Genomic DNA, 27,484 nt, shown 5'->3' with positions numbered 1-27,484 from the left:
GAAGCTGATAAGTCACTGGTCCCAGTTGGCGAAGCACCGGAAAGGGCCCAATGTAGCGCGGAGCCAATCTCATGGAGGGAACCCGGAGGCGGATGTGTCGGGTGCTCAACCACACTTTGTCGCCAGGGCGGAATTGGGGTCCGGGCAGACGTCGCCTATCGGCAAATTTCTTGGCCAAGAGAGCTGCCCGACGGAGCAGCCGCTGGGTACGGATCCAAAGCTGTTTTATCTGAGCCGCCGTAAGTTGAGCCGCCGGAGAAGGAACCAGTAACGGGAGCGGCAAGGGAGGTCTGGGCTGCCGGCCGAAGACAATCTGAAAAGGAGACGCCCCCGTAGATACACAAGCGTGGGAATTGTGGGAAAACTCAGCCCAAGACAGAAGCGTCGCCCAATCATCTTGACAGGAATTGACATATAGGCGTAAAAACTGCTTCAAACCCCGATTCGTGCGTTCAGCCTGACCATTGGCTTGAGGGTGAAACGCGGTGGTAAAGTCCAGGGAAATGCGAAATTTTTTACAAAGGTTACGCCAGTAATGAGCAGTGAACTGAGGTCCCCGGTCCGAAACAATGTGAAGCGGATGACCGTGAAATCTGAAGATATGGCGCATAAACAGCTGAGCTAGATGGGGAGCAGACGGAAGGGAGGGTAGAGGAATGAAGTGGGCCATTTTGGAAAAACGATCCACTACTACCCATATAACAGTGTTGCCTTCCGAGGGTGGCAATTCCACAATGAAATCCGTGGAGATGTGTGTCCAGGGTCTCGAAGGAATTGGCAATGGCTGCAAGAGTCCGTGCGGTTTTCCTGTAGGAACTTTATGTTGCGCACAAGTCGGACAGGATGCCACATATGCTCGAATGTCTTTGCCCATACCCGGCCACCAATAATATTGCTGAAGACGTGCCTGCGTCCGGGCTCGTCCAGGGTGTCCTGATAGCAGCGAGTCATGTCCCCAGGCCAACACCTTGTTTCGTAGTCTCTTGGGCACCACCGTTTTCCCAGGTGGTACCGTGAAGGTTGCGGCCAAGCAGATGCGAGCTGGGTCAATAATATGTTGGATAGGTTCCTCTGTATCCTCTTCCGAAAATGAGCGAGACAGGGCATCTGCTTTAATATTCTTACTAGCCGGACGATACCGCAGTTCAAAATCAAATCGTGTGAAAAACAAAGCCCATCGGGCCTGACGAGGGTTCAAGCGTTGGGCTTGTTGAAGATAAACCAAATTTTTATGGTCCGTGTAAACTGTAATCCGGTGCTGCGCTCCCTCCAGCCACTGCCGCCACTCTTCAAAAGCCAGTTTAATGGCGAGAAGTTCCTTGTCTCCAATAGAATAATTTCGTTCGGCTGGTGAAAATTTCCGGGAATAATAAGAGCAGGGATGAGATGTTCCCGTAAGATCGTTTTGACTCAAGACGGCCCCTACCCCTTCAGCAGAAGCGTCAACTTCAACTACAAACGGTCGTCTAGGATCTGGGTGTCGCAAGCATGGCTTCTGGAGAAAAGAGTTCTTGAGCGCCCGAAATGCCTCCTCGGCTTCAGGAGGCCAAACTCTGTTATTAACTCCTTTGCGAGTAAGGGCGTGAGAGGTGCTGCTAGTCTGGAGTAGTTCAGAATAAAACTGCGGTAATAGTTAGAAAAACCCAGGAAACGTTGCAAGGCTCGTAGTCCATTAGGTTGAGGCCAATCCTGTATACATTTTAATTTGGATGGGTCCATCTGAAAGCCTTCTTTAGAGATTATGTACCCCAAGAATGGTAAGGATTCTTGCTCAAAGATGCATTTTCGAGCTTGGCATAGAGGTGATTCTCTCTTAAACGTTGTAATACTAGGATAACGTGTTGTCGATGCACCTGTAAATTCTGAGAGAAAATTAAGATATCATCCAGATAAACGACCACACATACGTATAACAGATCCCTGAATATCTCATTAATGAAATGTTGAAATACTGCTGGAGCATTGGTTAACCCAAACGGCATGACTAGATATTCATAATGTCCATCCCTTGTGTTAAATGCCGTTTTCCACTCATCCCCATTTCGAATACGGACGAGATTATAAGCTCCTCGGAGGTCAAGTTTCGAGAAAATTTGGGCTCCGTGTAAACGGTCAAAAAGTTCCGCTATGAGTGGTAGCGGATACCGGTCCTTTATGGTAATAGCATTTAGCCCACGAAAGTCTATACATGGGCGTAGAGTTCCATCTTTTTTCCCCACGAAAAAGAACCCAGCTCCAGCAGGAGATTTGGAGCGTCTGATGAATCCTTTCCGTAAATTGTCCCGAATATATTCAGACATAGCTTGGGTCTCTGGAGCTGATAATGGATAAACTCTTCCCCGGGGCGGAGTGGTGCCGGGGATCAGATTGATACAACAATCATATTCACGATGGGGAGGTAAAATATCCGCAGCCTTTTTGGAGAAGACATCAGAGAATTGCTGATATTGAGAGGGCAGACCCTCTAATCGGGAGGCGCAGATGAAACTATGCGATGAATTGGGTACAGAGGTACATGTTTTCTGACAATTTGGTCCCCAACCGATCAGTGTCATAGATGTCCAGTCGAACTGTGGATTGTGCTGCTGTAACCAGGGGATGCCCAGGACTATGGGGTGAATAGCCCTCTGAATGACATAGAACGAAATACTTTCAGAGTGGTTAGGAGAAATGTGGCAGTCCATCGGAACGGTGTGATGAGTTATCCTCCTCGGCAGGGGATCTCCATGGATGGAAGAGATAATCAACGGCTTAGGACATAAGCACGTAGGAATGTGTAGTTGTTGGACCACATCTTGAAGAATAAAATTTCCGCCAGCTCCAGAATCCACTAGAGCTAGTGCGGAGAATCGATGTTTGTCAAACCCCAAGGAAACATGCAGCGTGAGTGGGGGAGCCGGAGAGGTGATGCCTAGGGTAACTCCCCCGATGGAGCCTAGGCTTTGAAGTTTCCCGGACGCGTGGGACATCAGGCAATCAGATGACCTGCTTCTCCGCAGTAAAGGCAAAGTCCTGCTTTCCTGCGTCTTAGTCTTTCTTCTGGAGAAAGTGGGCCCCGACCCAACTGCATGGGCTCTTCAGTAGTTCCCTCCGGTTTATTAGAGGTTTGGGAAACCGGAACCGGGCGAGTAGATGCAGCCCCAGGAATGTGTCTCCTCGTACTAGATGCTTCTCTTGCTCTCTCTTGAAGACGCCGATCAATTCGGGTTACTAACTCGATGATAGAGTCCAAGGGTTGGGGTAATTCTCGGGCTGCCATTTCATCTTTTATTCTGGGTGACAGTCCTTCCAGAAAAATAGATCGGAGACAATTTTCCTCCCAATGGAGTTCGGATGCCAATGTCCTAAATTCAATGACATAGTCGGCCAATGGTCTTCCTCCTTGTCTGAGCTGTAGAAGTTTGGAGCCCGCGACCACTTGCCTTCCTGGATCGTCGAATACGGTTTGGAATAGTTCTAGGAATTTGGACAGGTCTCAGAGGACTGGATCTGAACGTCGCCAGTATGGAGAAGCCCACGCAAGGGCTTTACCCTCCAGTAACGATAAAATATATGTGGTCTTGGTGATGTCATCTGGAAATAACGAAGCTTGCAGCTGGAAATGCATACTGCACTGGTCGAGAAACCCCTGACAGGATCGCGAATCACCAGCATATCGCGGAGGGGTAGGTAGTGTAATCATAGTCCGGATATTACTTTGTACCACCGGAATTACAGGTGGTGGGGTAGCCTGAGCTACTGCCATAGCGTCCATCCTGGCGTTCAGTCTCTCCAAGGATGCTGCCATGGATTCCAAGATGTGCTGTTGTTCCATAACCTTCTGAGCTATGCCAGGAATAGCCTGCCGGGCTGAGGCCTCTGCCGGATCCATGGCCTTAGTATTCTGTTACGAGCTGGTTCGTGGACCCTTGTTTCTGCGGTAGATTAAGGATGAAACTCCTTGATGACTACTACCGTCAGATGGCGAGGCCTGTGGACGACGTGGATCGAACTTCGCCCTGGAAGCACGTGAACCCCCAGGAGGAGCCCGTAGGACCACGGCCGCTGGGACTTAGACGACTCACAGAAGACAGAAGATGGTCTGGATGCAGGCGCCTCCTGCAGGTCGTGATTTCCAGACGGCTGGCGCCTCCAGCAGGTCGTGAGAAGATCTCTGTGGGGAGTAGAGGAAATCCAACAAGCCGGTCCCAGAGTCAGTAATCAAACATAGTCCGCAGCCAATCCAGAGGTCGAAAGCCAGATCGTGGTCCAAAGCCGGTCCAAGGGTCGAATGTCCAGTGCGAGGTCCAACGCCAGTCCGAATCAGAGTCCAAAGCGAGATCCAAGTCCAAATCCGAAGTCAGAGTCCAAGAGGGGTCCAAATCCAATCCAAAGTCCAAACCAGAAGAATCAAGCAGCAGGGAAGGCAAAGCAGGAGCAGGACGAAGAACCAGGAACCAAAAGCGCAGAACCAAACTAACCTCAATACTAAGGCAAGGTCTGAGGGACAGACCTTGCCTTTAAATACAGGATCCAGGGGAAGTGCTGCAAAAGGGAGCCACGACACTTCCTGTCGTGGCCCCTTTAAGATTAGTCTTCAGCCGTGCGCGCGGCCCTAGGCAGTCCGGGAAGGGGGCGGAGCCACGGCGGGAGTCAGGAGCCTGCGGCCGGCCGCATGTCGGTCCTGGCCGCGTGGGGAACATCTTCTGAGGCTCCCTGCAACCGCAGGAGCCTCCGTGGAGGTCCGACGCCGCGGGTGAGTGCCTGGTCCCGGCCGCGGACCGCCACAACCGGCCGCCATGACAGTTGGCCCCGGTCGCGGACTGCTGCGGCCGGCGGCCATAACAGAAGTAATGTCCCAGTTATGAATTCCCTGTATATGTTTATTAAAGTCCTATTTGATTTCCTTCCACATCCCCATCACAAAACATAGACAAACTCTCAGAAGTTGCAGTGAATTCATTTTACAGTAAAGTACTTTTGAACTTTTTTCATTTTGTAGCATGGTGAGAAATGTCACCGTCAACAAAACTCGAGCAGCCCAACAATATTTGCTTTGAAAAGAAATCCATTCGGTGCAAAACATGCTGTTTCTTCCAACTCCCTCTCCCCATTTGATGAAGGAAAACTTTCAGTTTTTGATAGCTTTCATAGCTTTCAAAAGATTGTTTTTAAAGCAGCTTCTCATTGTAAACACAAACCTTTTTTTACTAAGGCAAGTGCTGTCACTATGTGTGAAAAGCATCAGTAAGGAGTGCTGTGTTTTTAAAATATCTTTTCTATTGCAGTACTTCACATTAGTCTACCAAAAGCTATACAAATAGGGATCAAAACACATTTTTAGTTTCCTAAATTTAGGAAGATTTTAAGTCAGATTTAGGTACCTACGTTTTCAGTTCAATGTTTCCCTAAACATAGGAATTTAAAGGTCTATATTCAGCTGCTGTGTGGCTCAGCTAGTTAGCCCGATAAACTTATCCAGAGCTGGCGAAAAGATCTGCCGCAATCAAGGGATCATTATAAGAACATAAGAATATAAGAACATAAGAAATTGCCATGCTGGGTCAGACCAAGGGTCTATCAAGCCCAGCATCCTGTTTCCAACAGATGCCAAACCAGGCCACAAGAACCTGGCAATTATCCAAATACTAAGAAGATCCCATGCTACTGATACAATTAATAGCAGTGGCTATACCCTAAGTAAACTTGATTAATAACCGTTAATGGACTTCTCCTCCAAGAACTTATCCAAACCTTTTTTGAACCCAGCTACACTAACTGCACTAACCACTTCCTCTGGCAACAAATTCCAGAGCTTTATTGTGCGTTGAGTGAAAAAGAATTTTCTCCGATTAGTCTTAAATGTGCGACTTGCTAACTTCATGGAATGCCCCCTAGTCCTTCTATTATTCGAAAGTGTAAATAACCGATTCACATCTACTCGTTCATGACCTCTCCTGATCTTAAAGACCTCTATCATATCCCCCCTCAGCCATCTCTTCTCCAAGCTGCAGCCTTTCCTCATAGGGGAGCTGTTCCATTTTGGTTGCTCTTCTTTGTACCTTCTCCATCACAACTATATCTTTTTTGAGATGCGGCGACCAGAATTGTACATAGTATTCAAGGTACGGTCTCACCATGGAGCGATATAGAGGCATTATGACATTTTCCGTTTTATTAACCATTCCCTTCCTAATAATTCCTAACATTCTGTTTGCTTTTTTGACTGCTGCAGCACACTGAGCTGACGATTTTAAAGTATTATCCACTATGATGCCTAGATCTTTTTCCTGGGTGGTAGCTCCTAATATGGAACCTAACATCGTGTAACTACAGCAAGGGTTATTTTTCCCTATATGCAACACCTTGCACTTGTCCACATTAGATTTCATCTGCCATTTGGATGCCCAATCTTCCAGTCTTGCAAGGTCCTCCTGTAATGTATCACAGTCTGCTTGTGATTTAACTACTCTGAATAATTTTGTATCATCCGCAAATTTGATAACCTCACTCGTCATATTCCTTTCCAGATCATTTATATATATATATATATATTGAATAGCACCAGTCCAAGTACAGATCCCTGAGGCACTCCACTGTATACCCTTTTCCACTGAGAAAATTGACCATTTTATCCTACTCTCTGTTTCCTGTCTTTTAACCATGAGGGACTTTGTCAAACGCCTTCTGAAAATCCAAATACACTATATCTACTGGTTCACCTTTATCCACATGTTTATTAACCCCTTTAAAAAACTGAAGCAGATTTGTTAGGCAAGACTTCCCTTGGGTAAATCCATGTTGACTGTGTTCCATTAAATCATGTCTTTCTATATGCTCTACGATTTTGATCTTCACAATAGTTTCCACTATTTTTCCCAGCACTGAAGTTAGGCTCACTGGTCTATAGTTACCCAGATTGCCCCTGGAGCCTTTTTTAAATATTGGGGTTACATTGGCCACCCTCCAATCTTCAGGTACAATGGATGATTTTAATGATAGGTTACAAATTTTAACTAATAGATCACAAATTTCATTTTTTAGTTCCTTCAGTACCTTAGGATGCATACCATCCGGTCCAGGTGATTTGCTACTCTTTAGTTTGTCAATCTGGCCTACTACATCTTCCAGGTTCACAGTGATTTCGTTCAGTTTGTCTGAATCATCACCCCTGAAAACCATCTCCGGAACTGGTATCTTCCCAATATCCTCATTAGTAAATACGGAAGCAAAGAATTAACAGGTCGATACTGTAACGTGCGGTTGAAGATTTCCCGTCTGTAACGTGCTGGGAGCGCACAATTCAGACGCGTAAGGCAATCCAGCGATACAGTCTCCAGTTTCACGCGTCCTTAGCGCTTCTTAAAACAGACGCATAACCCTTTCCGCACGCAGCATGTATATGATATGTAAATAAACGAATTAGCTGTATAATGAAGGAATTAGCTATTCCCCTCCGATACTGTGACGCGCGCTCAGATTATCTCCTTTGTAACCCACTATTTTGCCGCGTCCTTAACCTGTTAGTTTACCGCCTACCCTCTACTTGGTGTTAGTGTGGTGTTCGAAAATTAAAACGGGAATAAAGTGTAAAAAATGGGGGCGATTTTGGCGCTCAAGGCCCCGTCCAGTCTCCGGTGCAGCCCCAGTCCTGTCCCCTCCTCCCAAAGCAAAAAAAAAAAAAACCGAAAAAGTAGCAAGGCTCGGGCCTGCTACGGTAGTCCCTTCTCCCTTCTCCTCTCCTCCCGATTCTGGTGCTCAAGGCAGCCGGGTGGGCATGCATTCATCCAGGCAGAGGGAGCCGGCGGCGAAAGGGGCCTCCGGCTTCCTCTGCCTGGATGAATGCACGGCCCCCGCCGGCAGTGAATGAATGCCCATGCGATTTCGGCGCTCAAGGCGTGACGTCACGTCATGTGACTGCCTTGAGCCGTCCTCTTGATGGGCGAACAAGGAGATTCCACAAACCTGTCCAGTGGGAGAAAATCCAGGTAATACCCTTCTCGGATGATGGCGAGGACCCACTGATCCGAGGTAATCTCGACCCACCTTCGGTAGAAGAGGGATAGCCTGCCCCCTATGGCTGCTACCCCCGGATGAGTCGGCTGATTGTCATTGTGGGGTACGGCCGGGACCCGAACCCGAGCCGGTTCCCCTCTTGTTGTGCTTAGGCCGAAAGGACTGGTTCCTGGCCTGCGATCGAGGTGCTTGGTAGCGAGTAGGGATGTGAATCGTTTTTGACGATTTAAAATATCGTCCGATATATTTTAAATCGTCAAAAATCGTTAGAGCCGCGATACAATAACAATTCCCCCGATTTATCGTTAAAAAATCGTAAATCGGGGGAAGGGGGAGGGCGGGAAAACCGGCACACTAAAACAACCCTAAAACCCACCCTGACCCTTTAAAATAAATCCCCCACCCTCCCGAACCCCCCCAAAATGCCTTAAATTACCTGGGGTCCAGAGGAAGGGTCCCGGTGTGATCTTTTACTCTTGGACCTCCGTGCGTTGTAGAAATGGCGCCGGCGCTACGTTTGACCTGTCATATGTTTTTTTGTCCCCCGACGTCAGGAGCGTAGGAGATCGCTCCCGGACCCCCGCTGGACCCCCAGGGACTTTTGGCCAGCTTGGGGGGGCCTCCTGACCCCCACAAGACTTCCCAAAAGTCCAGCGGGGGTCCGGGAGCTATCTCCCACCTGCAGTCGAATCGTTTTTCCGTACAGAAAAACGATTCCCGGTAGGAGATCGCTCCCGGACCCCTGCTGGACTTTTGGCAAGTCTTGTGGGGGTCAGGAGGCCCCCCAAGCTGGCCAAAAGTCCCTGGGGGTCCAGCGGGGGTCCGGGAGCGATCTCCTACACTCCTGACGTCGGGGGACAAAAAAACAAAATGGCGCCGGCGCTACCTTTGACCTGTCATATGACAGGTCAAAGGTAGCGCCGGCGCCATTTCTACAACGCACGGAGGTCCGAGAGTAAAAGATCACACCGGGACCCTTCCTCTGGACCCCAGGTAATTTAAGGCATTTTGGGGGGGTTCGGGAGGGTGGGGGATTTATTTTAAAGGGTCGGGTGGGTTTTAGGGTTGTTTTAGTGTGCCGGTTTTCCCACCTTCCCCCTTCCCCTCCCCCCCCACTGGACACAAGGTAATTTAAGGCTTTTTGGGGGGGTTCGGGAGGGTGGGGGATTTATTTTAAAGGGTCGGGGTGGGTTTTAGGGATGTTTTAGTGTGCCGGTTTTCGATTTACACGATTTACATGATATTTAAAAAACCCAAACTGCGACGATCCGATTCCCTCCCCCTCCCAGCCGAAATCGATCGTTAAGATGATCGATCACACGATTCACATCTCTAGTAGCAAGTCCTGTAAGGGTTGAAGCGCTGAGAGGTTCTACCTCTGGATGGTCTAGGAAAGGGGCGCTGGTTCCTCCTTGACCGGTCTTCTGGAAGACGGGGTAATGGGGAGGCGCCCCATTTATTGGCCAGTTTCTCAAGGTCGCTGCCGAACAGGAGGGATCCCTCAAAGGGCATTCTTGTGAGGCGTGTCTTGGAGGAGGAGTCGGCCGACCAATTATGTAGCCAGAGCTGTCTCCTGGCCGCCACTGAGGATGACACTCCTTTGGCTGCCTTACGGACTAAGTCGGAGGCTGCATCAGTGAGGAATGAGAGAGCTGATTCCATTTCTTCTCCCAGGGTGTTGTTCCTAGCCTGTGATAAACAGGAACGTGTCACCACGGTGCAGCAGGTCGCAATTCATAGGGACATGGCTGCCACCTCAAAGGCTTGTTTCAGAATGGTGTCCATGCGCCGGTCATGTGTATCCTTGAGGGCCATCCCCCCCTCCACCGAAATGGTGGTGCGCTTCACAATTGCACTAACTATGGCGTCTACCTGGGGGCACGCCAGCTTCTCCTTGGTTGCCGGGTCTAAGGGGTACATGCCAGCCAAGGCCCGACCCCCTTTGAATGAGGCCTCCGGCGTATTCCATTCCAGATCGATTAACTGCTGTGCTACTTGTAGGCGGGGAAAATGGTAAGATGTTTGGCGCAGGCCCTCTACCAGGGGATTCATTCTAGGTTCCTCAGGGGCATCGTGGCCCGGAATAGCCACCTCCGACAGGCATTGAGAGATCAGGCCTGGGAGATCCCCTTTCAAAAAGAAGTGCCTCATGGTCCGATATGGTTCAACCCCCGAGGGCAGTTCTCCCTCCTCGGGGGACTCGTCGTCTTCCTCAGGGCAATCTGAATCTCCATAAGTGGGGGTTCTGGGTGGGGCGTGGCCGTGCCTAGACCTTGAGGGTCCAGGGGCCGGGTCATCCGGTACGTATGGACCCGCTCGGGGAGCAGCCTGCATTGTTACAAAGGCATGAATCCCCTTGAATAATTCCACCCAGGAGAGCGAAGCAGGATCTGGTCTGAGGTGTACCAGGTCCCTCGGGGTCCCCGGCTGCTCACTGCTGCCTGCTAGGTCCGGAGTGTTCCCTGAGGAACTGGCAAGTACACTGGGCTGCGACCGGTCCTGGCCTGGAACTCCCAGGGCCTCTTCACATTGGGCACATAGGGAGTTTGCTTCCTCGCTCTGTGTGGCTCTAAGGTTGCATGCCAAGCAGAGGCTCATGCCTGATGCTGGAGGCGCCGGCTCCGCTGACGCATGGGCTCTCTTACGCTCCATGTGCGCCTGGGAATGGACGTATCAGCGGGCGCCTATGAAAGCGCGCCTACCAACGTGCGCCTAACAACGTGCGCCTAACAATGTGCGCCTAACAACGTGCGCTTAACAATGTGCGCCTATCGCACGGTGACAAACCAGGCAGGAAAATGGCGACCTCCGTGGCGGATTGCCACATAGGCAGACTCTGCGAATCCTCACTTTCTCGGAGACCAACAAGTAAAGATGTACGCCTTACCTTGTCTTCGGCGCTTCCCGATTGCAACCTGGGCGGTCTCCGGCTGCGGGGGGAGAGGTGAGTACCGTCACCGCCGCGCTCGAGGAAGTACACCCGCTGCCTCTGGGCCGCGCCCGAACTTGTCTCACTCAGGGGCCAAGTCCACGCCGGGACCGAGGCTGCCTCTATGTCGTGCTCGAGCCCTTCTCACTCGGGGGCTAGGTCCCTGCCGCAAGCTGGCCACTGGACCGAGGCCCTTACCTCCGAGGGACCACGGAAATCGCCTCGGGAAACTCAACTGGGGGAGGGACCGACTGGTATCACCGCAGGAGTGCGGGGCTTGTCTTCAGGTAGGTTTCTTCTATGAATTTATTTGCGTAGAATTTGGAAACACGCTCAGCGAGCGTGAGGTAGCTCCAAACTGCTTTGGAGACGGAAATTACTGAATTGCTGCACTTCCTGTGGGGGTATATGTACCTGTGCTGATGTCAGATCCGTCTCCAACTGCTAGCACGAGCACACTATACCCACTTGTTTTGAGTCCATCTGCTACACGCTAGGAAATGTGGCTTTCAATGTATACTTCACTTTCAATACATATCCAACATAGCTCTCTGCTTCAACAGCAGGGGAGAAGAAAAACTAATAGTTCACACTTATCCAGCATAGCTCTCTGCTTCAACGGCAGGGGAGAAGAAAAACAACCAATAAGGGCTGAATAACATAGTCTGGGTAAATAAATAAGTATGTGTGTAGCTTGCTTATTGCGGTGGTTACTTCCCCTAACTAATCAAGCTTGATATTTCACTTGGATGCAGCTCCATCACTGTTCTCTGCATTAATGGTGGGGGTGAAAGGGAACTAGAACCAAAGGTTACTAGGAGCCAAGAGAAACAGATAAGTATGAGAAAAAAAAGAAGTGTGGGGCTTGCTGGGCAGACTGGATGGGCCGATTGGTCGTCTTCTGCCGTCATTTCTATGTTTCTATGTAAGATTAACTTTGAATGTTTTGATTATTCAATAGTATTAAAATAGATACATTTACTTTAAATAGGAACCTGTTAATACAATGTAATCAAATTCAATTTATGTGAACCGTTGTGATCTTATGTTGGAACGACGGTATATAAAAAGCATAAATAAATAAATAAATAAAAATAAATATGGTTAATGTAGAGATCGGAGTGATTACATGGTCAGACCATGCTCCTGTTACTCTAGATCTACAATTGTCAGAAATGTACAAAGGACACCGTTATTGGAAACTGTTGCGACCATCGCTGCCCGACGTCTCCACTATGCCCAACTTACCGCTTTGGTGACTCCCTCTTTGCCTGTTGAAAGTTTGGCTGCTGCGGCATCCTCTTACTGCCCTCCTTGGACCGGCCACACGCTGCACACCGCCATGTTTCCTTGGAGCCTAGGGGTGGGCGCGCGACGCGGCCCCGACTGAAGTACCAGCAGTGGCACGAACCTCAGGGGCGTCCCCCTGAGGTGACGTCATCCTCACCGGATATTTAAGGACTCAGAAATCGCTAACGTATTGAGTTAGCAAGGGTTACTATACCTAAGCTACTCTGCCTCCTCGGACTTACCAGTATGACATAGTGAGGGCAAAGGTAGCGCTGGCGCCATTTTGAAGATTGGCAATACGGCCCATGTGCAGGAGGTCGCTCCCGGACCCCCGCTGGACTTTTGGCAAGTCTTGTGGGGGTCAGGAGGCCCCCCCCCAAGCTGGCCAAAAGTCCCTGGGGGTCCAGCGGGGGTCCGGGGGCAATCTCCTGCACGCGTGACATCCGGAGCCAGGAACCAAAATAGCGCCGGCGCTACCTTTGCCCTGTCACATGATAAGGGCAAAGGGCCACCGGCGCCATTTCTCAACGTAGCCGTGGCCAGAGAACTGGAGATCGCGTCGGGACCCCCCCCCCCCCCCCCCACCATTGGACCCCAGGTAATTTAAAACATTTTGGGGGGGTTCGGGAGGGTGGGGGATTTGTTTTAAAGGTTCGGGGTGGGTTTTAGGGTTTTTTTGGTGTGCCGGTTTTCCCGCGCTCTATTTAACGATACAATACAAATGCCCCTGATGATAAATTGGAGGCATTTGTATTGTATCGTGCACTCTAACGATTTTGGACGATTTTAAAATTATCTGACAATAATTTTAATCGTTCAAAAACAATTCACATCCCTATTGCAAAGAGGTCAATCTGGGGAAGACCCCAAGTGGAGAAAATTTGATTGGCTACTTCCTGATGTAGTTCCCACTCGTGGGGGTGGAATATTCTGCTCAGCTTGTCTGCCCTGGAGTTGTTGATTCCTGGTAAGTACGTGGCTTGCAGGGAGATTCCTTTGCTGCGAGCCCATTCCAGGATCTCGACTGCTTCTTTGCAAAGACTCCATGAACCTGACCCTCCTTCTTTGTTTATGTAAAACATCACCACTTGGTTGTCTGTGTGAATCATAACAACTTGGTCCCGGAGGGTGCGTTCGAAAGTTCGAAGGGCATTGTAGATAGCCCAAAGCTCCAGGAGGTTTATGTGTTGATTCCGTTCTTGTTTGGACCATAAACCCTGAGTCTGTAGGTTGGTGAGATGAGCTTCCCACCCTGTGGGAGAGGCATCCGTGGTGAGTACTATTTGATGTCGAGGAGATTGCAGGGGTGAACCCGTCGTCAGTACTGGTGCGGTTATCCACCACTGTAGGTCTATTTTCATGCTGGTTGTTAAAGACATCGGAGCAGATAGTGGGCTTAGGAATTGAGTCCATTGATTCTTCAGACCTCATTGTAAGCGATGGATATGTAATCACGTATGCGGGACAACATAGATGGCTGCTGCCATATGTCTTACTATGATTAGGATTTGATGGGCTGGAGTTGTTGTCGTGCGTAATAGGCAATGGGCTAGTGTAGTAAGAGCCAGCACTCGAGGTTGTGGCAGGAAAGCTTTGCCCCAAATTGTGTCGATGTATGCTCCAATGAATTGCAAGGTTTGAGTAGGTTGCAAGTTTGATTTTTCATACTTTATCAGGAGGCCTAGATTGTCTAGGCAAGTTATTGTGCGAATTAAATTGTCTCACAGAAGAGCAGGATCAGGGGCTACTAGTAGTCAGTCATCAAGGCAAGGAAAGTGTGTGCCACCACAACCGCTAGACATTTTGTGAAGACTCTGGGGGCAGAGGAGAGACTGAACGGAAGTACTTTGTACTGAAAGTGTCTCTCTTCCACCTGAAAACAGAGGTAACGCCAGGATTTGGGATGCATTGGTATATGGGCATATGCATCTTTTAAATCCAGTGAGCACATCCAGTCCTTGGGTCGGAGGAAAGGAAGAATGGATTTGAGAGAAGTCATTTTGAATTTCTCTCTCCGTAAATGTTTGTTGAGGGAGCGTAGGTCCAGAATTGGTTGAAGCCCTCCAGATTTCTTGGAAATGAGGAAGTATTGTGAATAAAACCTCTTCTGATACTGGGGTGGAGTCAACTCTTGAATGCACTGTTGTTGAAGTAGTTGGACGATCTCTTGAAGAAGAGGTCTCCGATGTGCACCATGATGTTTCATAGGAACTCGATGCGGGAGAGTTGGAAGGGATGCAAAGTTGAGAGAATATCCTTCCTTTATTATGGCCAGGACCCAAAGGTCGGATGTTATTCTGTTCCATTCTGGAAGGAATAGGGACAGCCATCCCTCTACTGCTGTTGACGGTAGCGGTGGCAAAGGTAGCCCTAAAAACTCTGCTGGTTTTTAGGGGGATGATCTGTTGCTTGGCGTAGCTGACGGAGTGCAGGAGAGCATTGACGTGGACCCTGTTGTTGGTAAAGCTGCTGGCAGCTGGGTTGATATTGAGGCCGGTAAGTAGTATAAGGCTGGTATGTGCGCCTAGGGTAAGTTTTTCTATATGAGGTGAATTGACGGCGAGATGATGAACCCTCATGTGGCGAGGTCAAAGATAGTACTGCCACTTTCTGTTCTTTCAATTTTGCTACTGTTTCAGTGAGTCTGTCGCCGAACAATTTATCCGGGCGGCAGGAAAGATTAGCTAGTTTGTCGTGCACATTTTCCCTTATGGCACTTGCTTTTAACCATGCCAGTCTTCTTTCCGCTATGGCATTAGCCGTGGTCTTTGCCGACGTTTCAAATCCCTCATAGATAGAACATAAGAGATGTTGAAGGCCCTCCTCCATGTCATAAAATTCCCAAGGGGGGCTAGCATCCGTAGAACTACCCAGCAAGAAGAGTTTTAGATATTGTAGGCATTCAAACAAATACTGAGCAACATAGAATCGGTGGTTTTGAATTTTTGCATTTAGCATGCCTGATTGGAACACCTTTCTTGCGAAGTCATCTAGACATTTATCTAGACGGGGGGTATTCGAATGTAACCTCGTCTTCTTAGCTTTCTGCAATGCCGATTCAACAACTACCGATGTGTGTGGGAGCTGGACGGTTGCATAAAAAGGCGAGTCTCGCATCCTATATTTAAAGTCGGTTTTCCTTGAAGTTGGTGTTGTGAAAAAGGGAGATTCCCACGCTTTTTCCATCATGGAATCCAATACCAAGTGGGATGGTAGTGCTTTGGGTTCGGCTGGGCTATCAAATATTTTAAGGATCCTAAGCATTTCCTGCCTAGGGTCTGGTATTTTCCTGGTCTCCATCTCAAGTTGTTGGCCCACTTTTTCTAAAAACTGCGAATATGTGAGGTCCTCCAGAGGGGATACTGGTTCTGGTGGAATCTCTTACAGGTCAGATGGGTAACCCGTTGATGAACCAGGGGAAGAAGAAGAAATGGGATCTTCCGCAGGAGGTAAAGGCCTCCTCGGCTGCTCCTGAGGCGCAGGACCCGGAATAAGGAAACCCTCGGGCGATGAAGGTGTCTGAGATGGTTTGTGAGGTGGTTGCCATTGTTGCTGCTCCACTGATGCGAGGAACTGAGACAGGATTTTTGAAATTTGAGATATTGCTTCAGAGGCAGAACCCGATGTAGGGGGCGGCCTTGGCTGTGGCTGAATTCCCGATGGAGGTAATGCCGCAAGGTGTATGTCACTATCCAGACCTCTAGGATGACCGATGTCGACCGGTGGGCAGGTAGTCTTCCCGTAAAGGGGATCTTGTAAAGCAGAACCCCTGCGGTGGTGTGAGGCTGTGTATAGTCCTGAAAAAACTTCCGAAGAGGCTGAAGAACTTCTGGAGAGCCTTGGAGGAGATGGACTATCGTCCAAGTCAACTACCAATAGTGGGGAAGGATCACTTGGTCTCTTATGCCCAGTGGAGTGTTTCTTGGGTTGTTTTGATGTAGGCTGCATCAGCAGCATTGGTGGGAGAGGCTCTGCGTCGGATTGAGTCGAAGGAGGCCTTGAAGGAATCAGTGGTACACTGGTAGTACTTGATTGTGACGCGACATCCTCTGAACATCGATGCGTCGATGCTTTGAAGGTTCGTCGGTGCTTTTTGGGAGCATCGATGCGTCGGTGTGTTTGATACCATCGACGCAGAATGTGGCCTCGGAGTTGGCAGCACATCTCCCACACCATGTGTCGACGGTGACTGCGGTCGCTTCAGCGCCGGCGTGTTTGGACCCAAGGGGTCTGCAGAAGTGGCCCTTCGATGAGATGGGGCCTTAGACTTTCTGGGTGGTCCCAGTGATGACCTGGCTGAAGCCTCAGAGGGGCATAAGAACCCGATGGTTCTTCTCTGAGCTGAGCTATTCGGGCAGCTCTCTGGCGCTGTGCCCATGGGGACATGCATCTGCAGTCCCTGCAATTTACCTGGTCATGATTGGGACCAAGGCAAATATAGCAGACTTGATGTCCATTGGTGACAGACATTATTTTACCACAGGAACAAAACTTAAAGCCCGGTGGACGAGTTCCCTTTGTGGTATTCTGCTGGGTTTTAGTCACTTCCAGTCACCTTTTCTTCACAGAGTAAATAGTTTTCTTACAGGAGTTGAGAGCTCCTCGTGCAGTCAGTCGTGCAGAAAAAAAACGGACTGAGGAGCCTCAGGGAAACACGGGAAGATACAAGAAGGGAACACCTCACTAAAAGACTTTGGTGATGGAGGACGTACCCAGACAGCATGGCTAATTCATGCTGCTTATTTACGGGAAAAGGTAGTTATTAGAGGTCAGTTAATATCTAGGGCCTCCTATAAGAAAAAAGAGAAACTGGAGGTGAGAAGCAAATTGGTAAAAGTAGTGGCCAATTTATAAAGAATGCATAAACAGACTTCATCATCAGTTTATACCAAGTTAATCAGAGCAAGGGATGAATTGAAATCTTTAGACCTGGATAACATTTCTAGGTATTTAGGTATGGTAAAGCAGGAGTATTTTGAATGGGGTAACAAGCCCAGTAGGCTTCTAGCTCATAGGTTGAAGAAACAGATATACCAAAATCAAATCACCAAAATTAAAAACAGTGAGGGGTCTATATTAGTTACATCAACTGATATCAGACATCAATTCTCCCTTTTTTATGGTGAGTTATATAGCAAAGATACATCTATCCAAGACTCAGCTATTGCTAAATATTTAGAGAAGGTTGAGATACCTACAATATCAGACATTGAGAGGGAATTTTTTGAAAAGGAGACTTCATTCTTAGAAATTCAGCAAGTAATTAAAGACCTCAAAGTGAATAAGGCTCCCGGTGTGGATAGATTTACCTCCAAGTTTTACAAAAGGTTTTCTAATTAGCTTATATCCCCTTTATTGGATATGTTCAACACTGCGGGATGGTGGCATGTTGGTACCTGAAGCAAATTTGGCGGGACCCTATCTTGTGTGGATCCTATAGGACTATTTCATTAATTAATATAGTCTTGCCAACTGCTTGACCAGGATATTGACAAAACTGATTCATTCTGATCAAGCAGGATTTATCCCTGGCAGGATGGCAGTAGACAATGTATAAAAAATAATTAACATTATTGAGTGAGTGACTGTAAACAAGATTCCAGATGTACTATTGTCTGTTGATACCAAAAAGGCTTTTGATATGGTACACTGGCCTTTTTTGTTTCAGGTATTAGAGAGGATGAATTTTGGGCCTTGTTTCCTGAGTTGGTTCCAGCAGCTTTATAATGTTCCTAGAGCATGTGTAAAGGTGAACAGAGATACTCTGATCTGTTCTTAATTCAAAGAGGCACTAGACAGGGCTGTCCCCTCTCATCTTTGCTGTTTGATTTATTTTTGGAACCCCTGGCAATTTATATTTGTAAATCTATATCTATAAAAGGGGTACACGTGGGGTCTAATGTCTACAAGCTTTTGCTCTTTGTGGACGATATCTTGTTCACGTTAATTGACCCAGTGAACTCTTTACAAGGAGCGGTTGAAGAGATGGGTCATTTTAGCAGAGCATCAGCCTTCAAGTTAAACATGGAGAAATTGGAGATTTTGAATCTTTTGGTACCAGAAGTTCAGATTTCTTTATTGAAGCATCAGTTCTCATTTAAATGGGTCAGAAACAAAGTTAAGTATATAGGTATTAATGTGAGTTGCAGGTTGGATGATCTTTTTGCCTTAAAATACTCTCCTTTGATTAACTCCATATTTTCTGATATGGAGGAGTGGATGGGCTATTCATTTTCTTGGTGGGACGCATTCTGGTGATAAAAATGAATATTTTCCCGAGACTGGGTGATCTTTTCCAAACTTTCCAAATATATATTTCTAATGCACTTCTTAAAAGGTGGCAAAAGAGATTGTTCGCATTTATATGGAAACAGAAACTTCCTAGGGTGTTGAGGAATGTTATGTATAGATCTAAATTGCAAGGGGGATTGGGGGTTCCCCATATTGGGAGATACTATGCGGCTGCACAACGAAGAGCTATTATAGACTGGTATAGACAAAATAAACACAAACAGTGGGTTCAGTTAGAACAGGTTATAGTGGGATAAATACTTTTAGGGGCAATGATTTGGCAACCTAAATCTACTTGGAGACTGATTAATACTCTACTGTTGTCAACAGACACTACCCTGAGAGTTTGAAAACAATGGCGTAAAAAGCTTGTGGGTAATTGGTATTATTTTCTTAGCACTTCTTTTAATCATAATTTGGACTTTAGACCGAGAATGGAGGCTCATATCTATGGGGATGGATGGACCATAAGATTTCTAGGTTGAGTGCCTTTTGGGCAGATGGAAGAATTATCCCCTTTTCAAAACTTTGTGATAAGTATTCATTAGATAAAATTCACTTATTTATTTATTTATTTAGTGCTTTTTTTATACCGACATTCTTGATAAGGATCAAATCAGATCGGTTTACATGGAACATGGGGAAATAACATTAACATATCCAAGAATAAACGAAAGTTACAATAAAACAGGGGTACTCAAACTGGGAATAAGAGGAGCCAGATGGCAGAAGAATTCGGAACTAAACCATATCAATACTTTTTTAAATGTTTTCCTATATACAACTAAGACATTTTGTACAATCTGGGAGTATTTCAAAAGAGTTGCTTTTAGGCAAAACACAATTTGGTGTGATAATGCAGATAGAAGACAGAGGGTGATTTCTAATTTGTATAACTATCTTAATGAGGACCCAACTACTAAACCATCCTATGTAAGGGCTTGAGAACATGATTTAGGTTATGAGTTATCGGAATCTGATTGGGACCTAATTTATGTTAACACAAAGAAGAGTTCCATATATGCGTATGTTACAGAAAATAGTTATAAAGTCTTATTGAGATGGCATTTTACCCCAGAGTGGCTTAACAAAGCTTTTCCTGGTTTAGGGGGATTATATTGGAAGGAAGTCTTTACCTTAATTAAGGATATTTGTGGTTTACAGTTAATAGACTCTCCCCTTAGTGCTCTCCTAAGCCTCCGTGATGATCAGACATCAGCTTCTACTTGGTTTTTAATTCAACAGGTCTTTATTGCTGCTAGATGTGAAATAGCCTATTGTTGGAAAGCTCTTGATCCACCATTATTGGCAGCTGTGGTGCGTAGGTTACAGAAATTATTTTATTTACATAAACTAACAGCCCTGAAGCATTGTATCATAGCAAAATTTGAAAAGATGTGGGATTTTTTTTATGAGATGGCAGTGTTCTAGTTCATAGTTTTGCCATTGTATTGATTTGGGGATGGGGGCCTCTGATTGGCCTTTATTATGAAGGTTAATAGAATTTGCTCCTTCTTGTATGGATGGACTAATTTTCTAAAAATATAGCCTGATCCTAGTTTAGTTTACTTGTTAAAATTCAGATGGTTATTTTGTGATATTTATGTTCCGTATGCAGGATTTATGGGGGATGGGGGGCTTGGTTAGATATGCAAATTGTATTTAAAAAGTGTGTTCTGCTCAATTGTGTTGTATTTAAGTATACCGATGTGAAAGTTGTTATACTTTAGTGTTTGAGCAATAAAATTTAATTTTAAAAAAGTGGAAGATTTTTTAAAATTCTTATTGGTTTTAATTATTGGATGTTATCTGATATGTCTGCTTTTTAAAAATATTTTATTGGTTTTTGGGAAATTTCAAATTTTAATTATTGGATGTTCAGCTGTTTTGAAATATTTATTATTTTTATTGGAATGGCTTTACTATTGCTGATTTATATTTCTTGATTTCATTATTTGATAATTTTATGAGGAATGGTAATGTTTCTCTTTTTCCAATGCTGCACTGTATACAGGATCTAGCTTGTTGTGGTTTCCTATTCAGTTTTTGTCTGCACAATTCTATTTATACTTTAACTTTATGGTCTCTTTATTCTGTATTTGGTGAGGGTTGATCTGTGTTCTGCATGTGTAACAGAGGTGAGGTTTCCAAATTGGTGTTATAGGCATAAGTATAATATTTGTAGGATTGCCTTCTCAAAGGTAGGATTGTCACTGTTTGAATGCTGGCTATTATTGCTGTTTTGGTATTGGAATTTTACTATATTTTAATTATAATTCATTTTACCCAAGGCTTTCTGAGAGCCGAGACCATACCCAACATGTTAAAATAGGCTTAATGCAATATGGGATCCAAGTATCTCTTTATTTTTTATTTTGCAGGGTTTTCTGCTTGGTACCACAGCAATGCATGTAACTATAATGTACATGCTGTAAGTCAGCGATTCTCAACCGGTGTCTTTCTGCTTCCATGGTCAGAATACTGTGCTTCCTGGTCTCCTGCTAATGCAGCTGCTTTTCCTTCCCCCTCCTCTGCTCCTGCAGAAAGCAGAGATCTCCTCCTCCACCCGGGCTATCAGCATTTTCAAACCCGGGCAGATCATTGGGGGAGGGGAAGGGGTGCACATGTGGTATGGACTCTCATTATCAACACAGCCCAGAAGAGGAAGTGAGGTGGACGCACGAGAACAAGAGGTGAAAACTGCTGGGGCTGATGACAATAAGCAGTGCTAGCCAACTTTGAAGAGGCACAGCGTCCGCCTCCTCGGTCCCAAGAAAGAAAACGAGTTCTGTTGACCACAGAGGCAGAAGGAGGTTAGGCTGAAGCTGTAGCTGCTGCTACTTATGTTCCAGGAGGAGAGAAATAGCATGTATGTGTGTGTGTGTGCGCGCTTGTGTAAGACTAAGCATGTAAGGGTGAGAGACAGTCTGTGTGTGTGTGTGCCTGTGTGAGGCTGAGCATATGAAAGTGAAGGACAGCCTATGTATGTGAGACTGAGCATGTAAGAGAGAGCCTGGGTGAGTACATATGTGAGACTGCGCATGTGAGAGTGAAAGCCTGTGAGTGTGTGCCTGTGTGAGACTTATCACATGAGAGTGAGAGACAGTGTATTTGTGTGTGCCTGTGTGAGACTGAGCATGTGTGAGAGACAGCCTGTGTATATGTGTGTCTCTGTGGGACTGAACATGTGAGAAATAGTCTGTGTGTGTGTGTGCACCTGAATCTGAGCATGTGAGAGTGAAAGGCAGCCTGTGTGTATATGCCTGTGTGAGAATGAGCATATGAGAATGAGAGACAGCCTATGCATGTGTGTGTGTGCCTGTTTGAGACTGAGCATATAAGACTGAAAGAGAGCCTGTGCATGTGTGAGCCATGTGAGACTAAATACATGAGAGCGATGGACAGCCTATGTGTGTGTGCCTGTATGAGAGTGAGCATGTGAGAGTGAGAGACAGCCTGAGTGTATGTGTGTCTCTGTTGGACTAAACATGTGAGAGACAGATTGTGTATGCATGAGACTGAGCATGTGAAAGTGAAAGACAGCCTATGTGTGTGAGACTGTGCATGTGAGAGATAGCCTGTTTGTGTACCTATGTAAGACTGCACATGTGAAAGTAAAAGACAGCTTGTGGATGTGTGCCTGTTTGAGACTAAGCACATGAGAGTGAGAGAGAGCCTGTGTGTATGTGCACCATGTGAGAATGAATACGTGAGAGTGAGGGACAATCCACGTGTGTGTGTCTGTGTGAGACAGCACATGAGATTAAGAGACAGCCTGTGTGTGTAAGCCTGTTTGAGAATGAGCACATGAGAGCAAGAGGGTGTGTTTCTGTGTGAAACTGATTATGTGAAAGTAAGCTACATTCTGTGGGTGTCTTTCTGTGTGAGACTGAGCATGTTAAAGTGAGAAACAGCCTGTGGATTGTGTCTGTGTAAAATTGAGCATTGTGAGAGTGAGAGACAGCCTGTATGCATTTGTATGAATGAGACTGAGTATGTGAGAGTGAGAGAGACTGCATGTGCATATATGAAAAAGAGAGAGAGAGGAGAAGGTTTATGAGCAACAACCCCCTCTTCTCTCTTGTTAATCCAAGACAATCTCAGGGCACCCAAAATCAAAAGTTCCCAGGTATGGAGAGCAAGGGCTTTTTTTTTTTTAATCTTTATTTGTTTTATCTATTGGATGTTTTTGGAACATTTGTATGAGATTTTAATTGTTGGTTGTTAAGCTGTTCGTCAGCTGTTATGAAACATGTATTCTTTTTATTAGAATGATTTTATTACTATTGATTTTATATTTATATTTCTTGTTTTTATTTGATTTTTTTTCTGAGGAATGGTGATTCTATTTTTCTCTTGTTTTACTGACTACAGAGACTGGCTTGTTGTGAGATCCAGTTTAGTTTTTGTCTACATGTTTCTGTTATACATATAGGGGCAGATTTTAAAAGGCATGCGCACGTAAATCCTTCTGGATTTACGCGCGCAGGGCCCTCGCGCGCCGGCGTGCCTATTTTGCATAGGCCGCCGGCGTGCGTAAAGCCCCAGGACGCGCGTAAGTCCCAGGGCTTTGGAAAAGGGGCGGGGAGGGGGTGTGTCGGGGGCGTTCCCGAAACAACGCAGCGTTTCGGGGGCGTGCCGCAGCGTTTCGGGGGCAGGCCCAGGGGCGTGGACGAGGCCTCCAGACCAGCCCCCGGGACCGGAACACAGAGCGGGGCTGCCAGCCGGTGCGTGCAAAGGTAGGGGGGGTTTAGATAGGGCCGGGGGGGTGGGTTAGGTAGGGGAAGGGAGGGCGAAGGAAAGTTCCCTCCGAGGCCGCTCCGAAATCGGAGGGGCCTCAGAGGGAAGAGGCAGCGCGCGCCTGGCTCGGCGCGCGCAGGTTGCACAAATGTGCACCCCCTTGCGCGCGCCAACCCCGGATTTTATAAGATACGTGCGGCTACGTGCGTATCTTATAAAATCCAGCGTACTTTTGTTCGCGCCTGGTGCGCGAACAAAAGTACGCAATCGCGTATTTTTTTAAGATCTATCCCAAAGTCTTTTTATTCTGCATTTGGTGAGGGTCTGTCTGTATTCTTCATGTAGAGCGAGGTGAGGAATTCTGCCAGCATGTAGTACCTGTGTAGGGGTTTATAGCAGCCTGGTTTGTTCTATTTTCCTAATAGGAGGTGTTTTTGATGTTTTAGGGCCTGGTATAATATTAGAACTGATGCCTTTTCATAGGTAGGGTTGTTATTGTTTGCATGCTGGGAGGTTTACTATATTCTTATTATAATTCTTTTACTCGTGGATTTCTGAGTGCTAAGCCCACACTGAACACGATATAATAGGCTTAATATCAAATGGATTTCAAGTGTCTTTTTTTTTTTTTTCCAGGGTTTTCTGGTTGACACCACAATAGTGCATGTAAATATAATATACATGGTGTAAATGATATTTTTTTTTACCTTGGACTATACTTTTAATGTCTTTTTTCATATAAAATCTATTATAAATGCATCATTTTTAATTGTGTAGGGGGGAGCGTGCGCAAACTGTACGGTTCACAAGGCAGACTTTTTCACACACTGAGCCCAGTAGGACACAACTCTTGTTCTCCATCTCTGCGGGAGCCCAGTGAAAAATGGCAATTCTTTTTCTCTTCCGGGCCAGTGATAACTGATTCTATCGTCTCCTATTAGGCCCAAAAGTGACAGCGGAAGAAAAAAGGTCAGTGGACACGCAGGGGATTGATAATGCAGCTTGTACAAAAATATTTGTAATTTCTGTTCAGAGAGAGTACTCTATCTTTCCCTTGTGTCATTCTCAACAATAAAAGTAATGCGGAGGCTTTTTTTTTTTTTAAGTTCAGCTATGGATTGTTGTGAGCGGTGTTTCACATATGTGGGCATTGTCCACCAGGTATGTCACGATGGGGAAAAGGTTGAGAACCACTGCTGTAAGTGATACTTTTACCTTTACTTTTAGATAAGACTAAATTTTGAATGTCTTTTTTAATGTAGTTATAAATGCATAATTTTTAATTGTATGTGGGGAGGGAGGGGCTGGGAGTATAAGGCTGTAAGGTTTATCTATGATGCCTAATACCCTTGACCCAGCCTTGGCTGCACTGGATTCTGTTGCTGCATTGCTTTGGGACCTGGGGCTCTCTCCAGTCTCGGCCAGAGCTTCATTTTTCTTTTTAAGCCCTAAAGGAACAGACATATGTCTGGTCTCCCAACTCTTCCCCTGAAGTAGGTAGGCACTGCAAAGTCTGAGGAACCATAAAAGCAGCAGATTCTCTAGCACTCAGTAAATGGTAATGCTTTGGAATGGTGGCGGGGCACGGAGAAATGGCAAGATACAGTCACAAAAAGGGATGAGGTGAGCCAAGAGGAAGTGCCTGTGCAGTGTTGGGGAGGCTTCTGTAGGCTGGTCTTTCCTTCTGAAAGGGTCAGCTAGCTGTGGAACCAGTGAGTCTCCTGGAGTGGGGATGGGAATGAGAAAGGGCGAGGGCTGCTGCAGCCTGGGGAAGAGCTGGCAACAAGCAAAACCTTTTTACATAATGCTGTGGCAGTACTGGAGCAAGGGCACTCATAAGCTCACATAGTGAGCTTATGAGCAGCAGAACAATGAAGGAATGTGTGTGTCAGAGAGAGAGTGTGTGCATGGGTATCTTTCTCCCTGACATACAGGCCGATTCAGTAAAACATGCGGGAGAGCTGGCGCTCCGAGTTGAGCGCCCACTCTTCCGATGTGCGCCCAGGCACTTCTGGGCACGCGATTCTCTATTTAAATTAGGTGTCGCGCTAATAAGGAGGCGCTAGGGACAATAGTGTGTTCCTAGCACCTCCTTATTAGCGGAAGCGGCGGCTGTCAGTGGGTCCGACAACCAACGCTTAATTTTACCGGCATAGGTTTTCAAACCCGCTGACAGCCACGGGTTCAGAAAACAGACGCCGGCAAAATTGAGCTTCTGTTTTTGAACCCGCCGACTGGCGGGCAGATTTTTTTGGGGGGGGATTCTTTTATTTTTGATGCCTCCGACTTAATATCGCTATGATATTAATTAATTAATTTATTTATTTAAAGGCTTTTTTATACCGAAGATCATGTACAAGTACATATCGCTTCGGTTTACGTCAGAGGGTGTTCAAAAAAGCAGTTTTTTCTGCTTTTCTGTACACTTTCCTGGTGCTTTCTAAGGCAGGCATTAATTTCTGAGAGTAAAATGTGCGGCTTGGCTGCATATTTTACTTTCAGTATTCCGGGGTAATAACTACTAGGCTCATCAGCGCTGGTGGGGTTCCCACCCCACAGCAGCAAGGACAGACCCTGTTTGTCGGTGCTAGCAGGGTTCTCATCAGTGAGGAGAGCCAGAGATGTGGCAGCAGCACCTGCAAGAGCCCAAGACGGCAGGGCTGAAAAAGAAGAAAAAAAATGATGTGGCAAACCCAGGCCGGTGGAGTCGAAGGGAGACGTAATATCATCGCCCGCTGGAGGGAAAGAAGAGAGACTGGGTGGTGGGTTACCACTTCAACCCAGGCCAACAGGGCAGAAGAATGAGCAGAGGTACAATTGTGTGTTTGGGAGCATGCCTGTGTGGGTGCCTGTGAAAGAGAGAGAGTGTGATTGGGAGCCTGCATGTGTATTGCCTGTGAAAGACAGAGAGAGATTAGGAGCTTGCTTGTGTGTGTGCCTGTGAAAGACAGACAGAGATTGGGAGCCTGCTCATGTGTGTGTCTGTGAGAGAGAGAGAGATTGGGAGCCTGCTTGTGTGTGTGCCTGTGAAAGAGAGAGAGTGTGATTGGGAGCCTGCATGTGTATTGCCTGTGAAAGACAGAGAGAGATTGGGAGCCTGCTTGTGTATGAGCCTGTGAAAGACAGAGAAAGAGATTGGGAGCCTGCTCATGTGTGTGTCTGTGAGAGAGAGAGAGAAAGATTGGGAGCCTGCTTGTGTGTGTGCCTGTGAATGAGAGTGTCTACAATCTCAGAGTGACTGGAAATTAAAAGTTTCCAGGTATGGAGAAGGGGGGTGAATTTTTTTTTATCCTTGTTAGTTTTAATTATTGAGTGTTTGAAATGTCTGCTGTTTTGAAATATTTGATTGATTTTGGGGAAATGTTTGAAATGTAAATATTTTTTAAATTCTTATTCTTAATTATTAGGTGGTATTCTATTTGTTATCTGTTTTGAAATATGCTTTTTATTAGTATGGTTTCCTCAAAGTTATGATTGATTTATATTTCTTGATTTTGTTTATGAGGGATGGTGATGTTTCTCATTTTGATTTATTACACTGCATATGAGTCTGGCTTTTAGAGGTTTCCAGTCCAGTATTTTATCTGCACCTTACTGTTTACACTTTATGGCCTGCATTTCTGACTAAGGTGAGGTAGTCTGCTAGCTGGAAATTGCCTTGTACCTGGTGGATTGAAGATTTTTCTGATTTTGGTAGAGGCTGGGATCCATGATTGAAGGGGCTCCTTTAGTGCTTAAGCCTGCTAAATGCCGAAATGCCTGCAGCAAGTGGTGGAGATTTGATTGTTGTGTTTGCTCTCAGCAACAAGAGATACCAGCGGTGGCTCTTAAACCATGCAAGTGTAATCGTACATGCCTTTCCTTCCTAGCTGCAGCATGCACCCCAGAGTGTGGGAATTAATGGGAAACACGCAGGGCAAGGATAGCCAGGTCCCACTTTGTGCAGCACACATACTATACGCAGCACCTCTTCCACTTCTCTGTCTTGAGCTTCTTCTTTTGAGTCATTCCAATCTCTGCCTTAACCACAGGCTGGGTGAGCGGGAGAACACTGAGCATCAAACGTGACTCACTCTGAATTCCCAGAGCAGCGGCGATAGAAGAACATTAACTGACAGATGCAGCAAGCAGGATAACTAACCGAGCAGCTTCGCACACTGCATAGATTTCTCCTTTCTCCTGCAAGGAGAGTGAGATGGAGTCTGGGAGTTGGGGAGATTTATTCACATCAAGGAACTG

The 27,484-nt window shown here is 46.5% G+C and overlaps 1 protein-coding gene across 1 annotated transcript in view; it reads left to right on the top strand.

The window, feature by feature from the left end:
- NPFFR1 (neuropeptide FF receptor 1) overlaps positions 1-27,484 on the top strand; it is a 214,434-nt gene that overhangs the window by 104,173 nt on the left and 82,777 nt on the right. Inside the window, exons 5-7 of the mRNA XM_029610687.1 lie at positions 14,608-14,710; positions 15,602-15,663; positions 16,156-16,235. Of these exons, the coding sequence (XP_029466547.1) occupies positions 14,608-14,710; positions 15,602-15,663; positions 16,156-16,235 (245 nt within the window). The remainder of the gene's footprint in view (positions 1-14,607; positions 14,711-15,601; positions 15,664-16,155; positions 16,236-27,484) is intronic.

Source organism: Rhinatrema bivittatum, chromosome 7 (genome assembly GCF_901001135.1).
Source record: "Rhinatrema bivittatum chromosome 7, aRhiBiv1.1, whole genome shotgun sequence".
Taxonomy (NCBI): domain Eukaryota; kingdom Metazoa; phylum Chordata; class Amphibia; order Gymnophiona; family Rhinatrematidae; genus Rhinatrema; species Rhinatrema bivittatum.
Note: the sequence above shows the minus strand (reverse complement) of the source record. Positions and strands in the feature narration are given on the sequence as shown.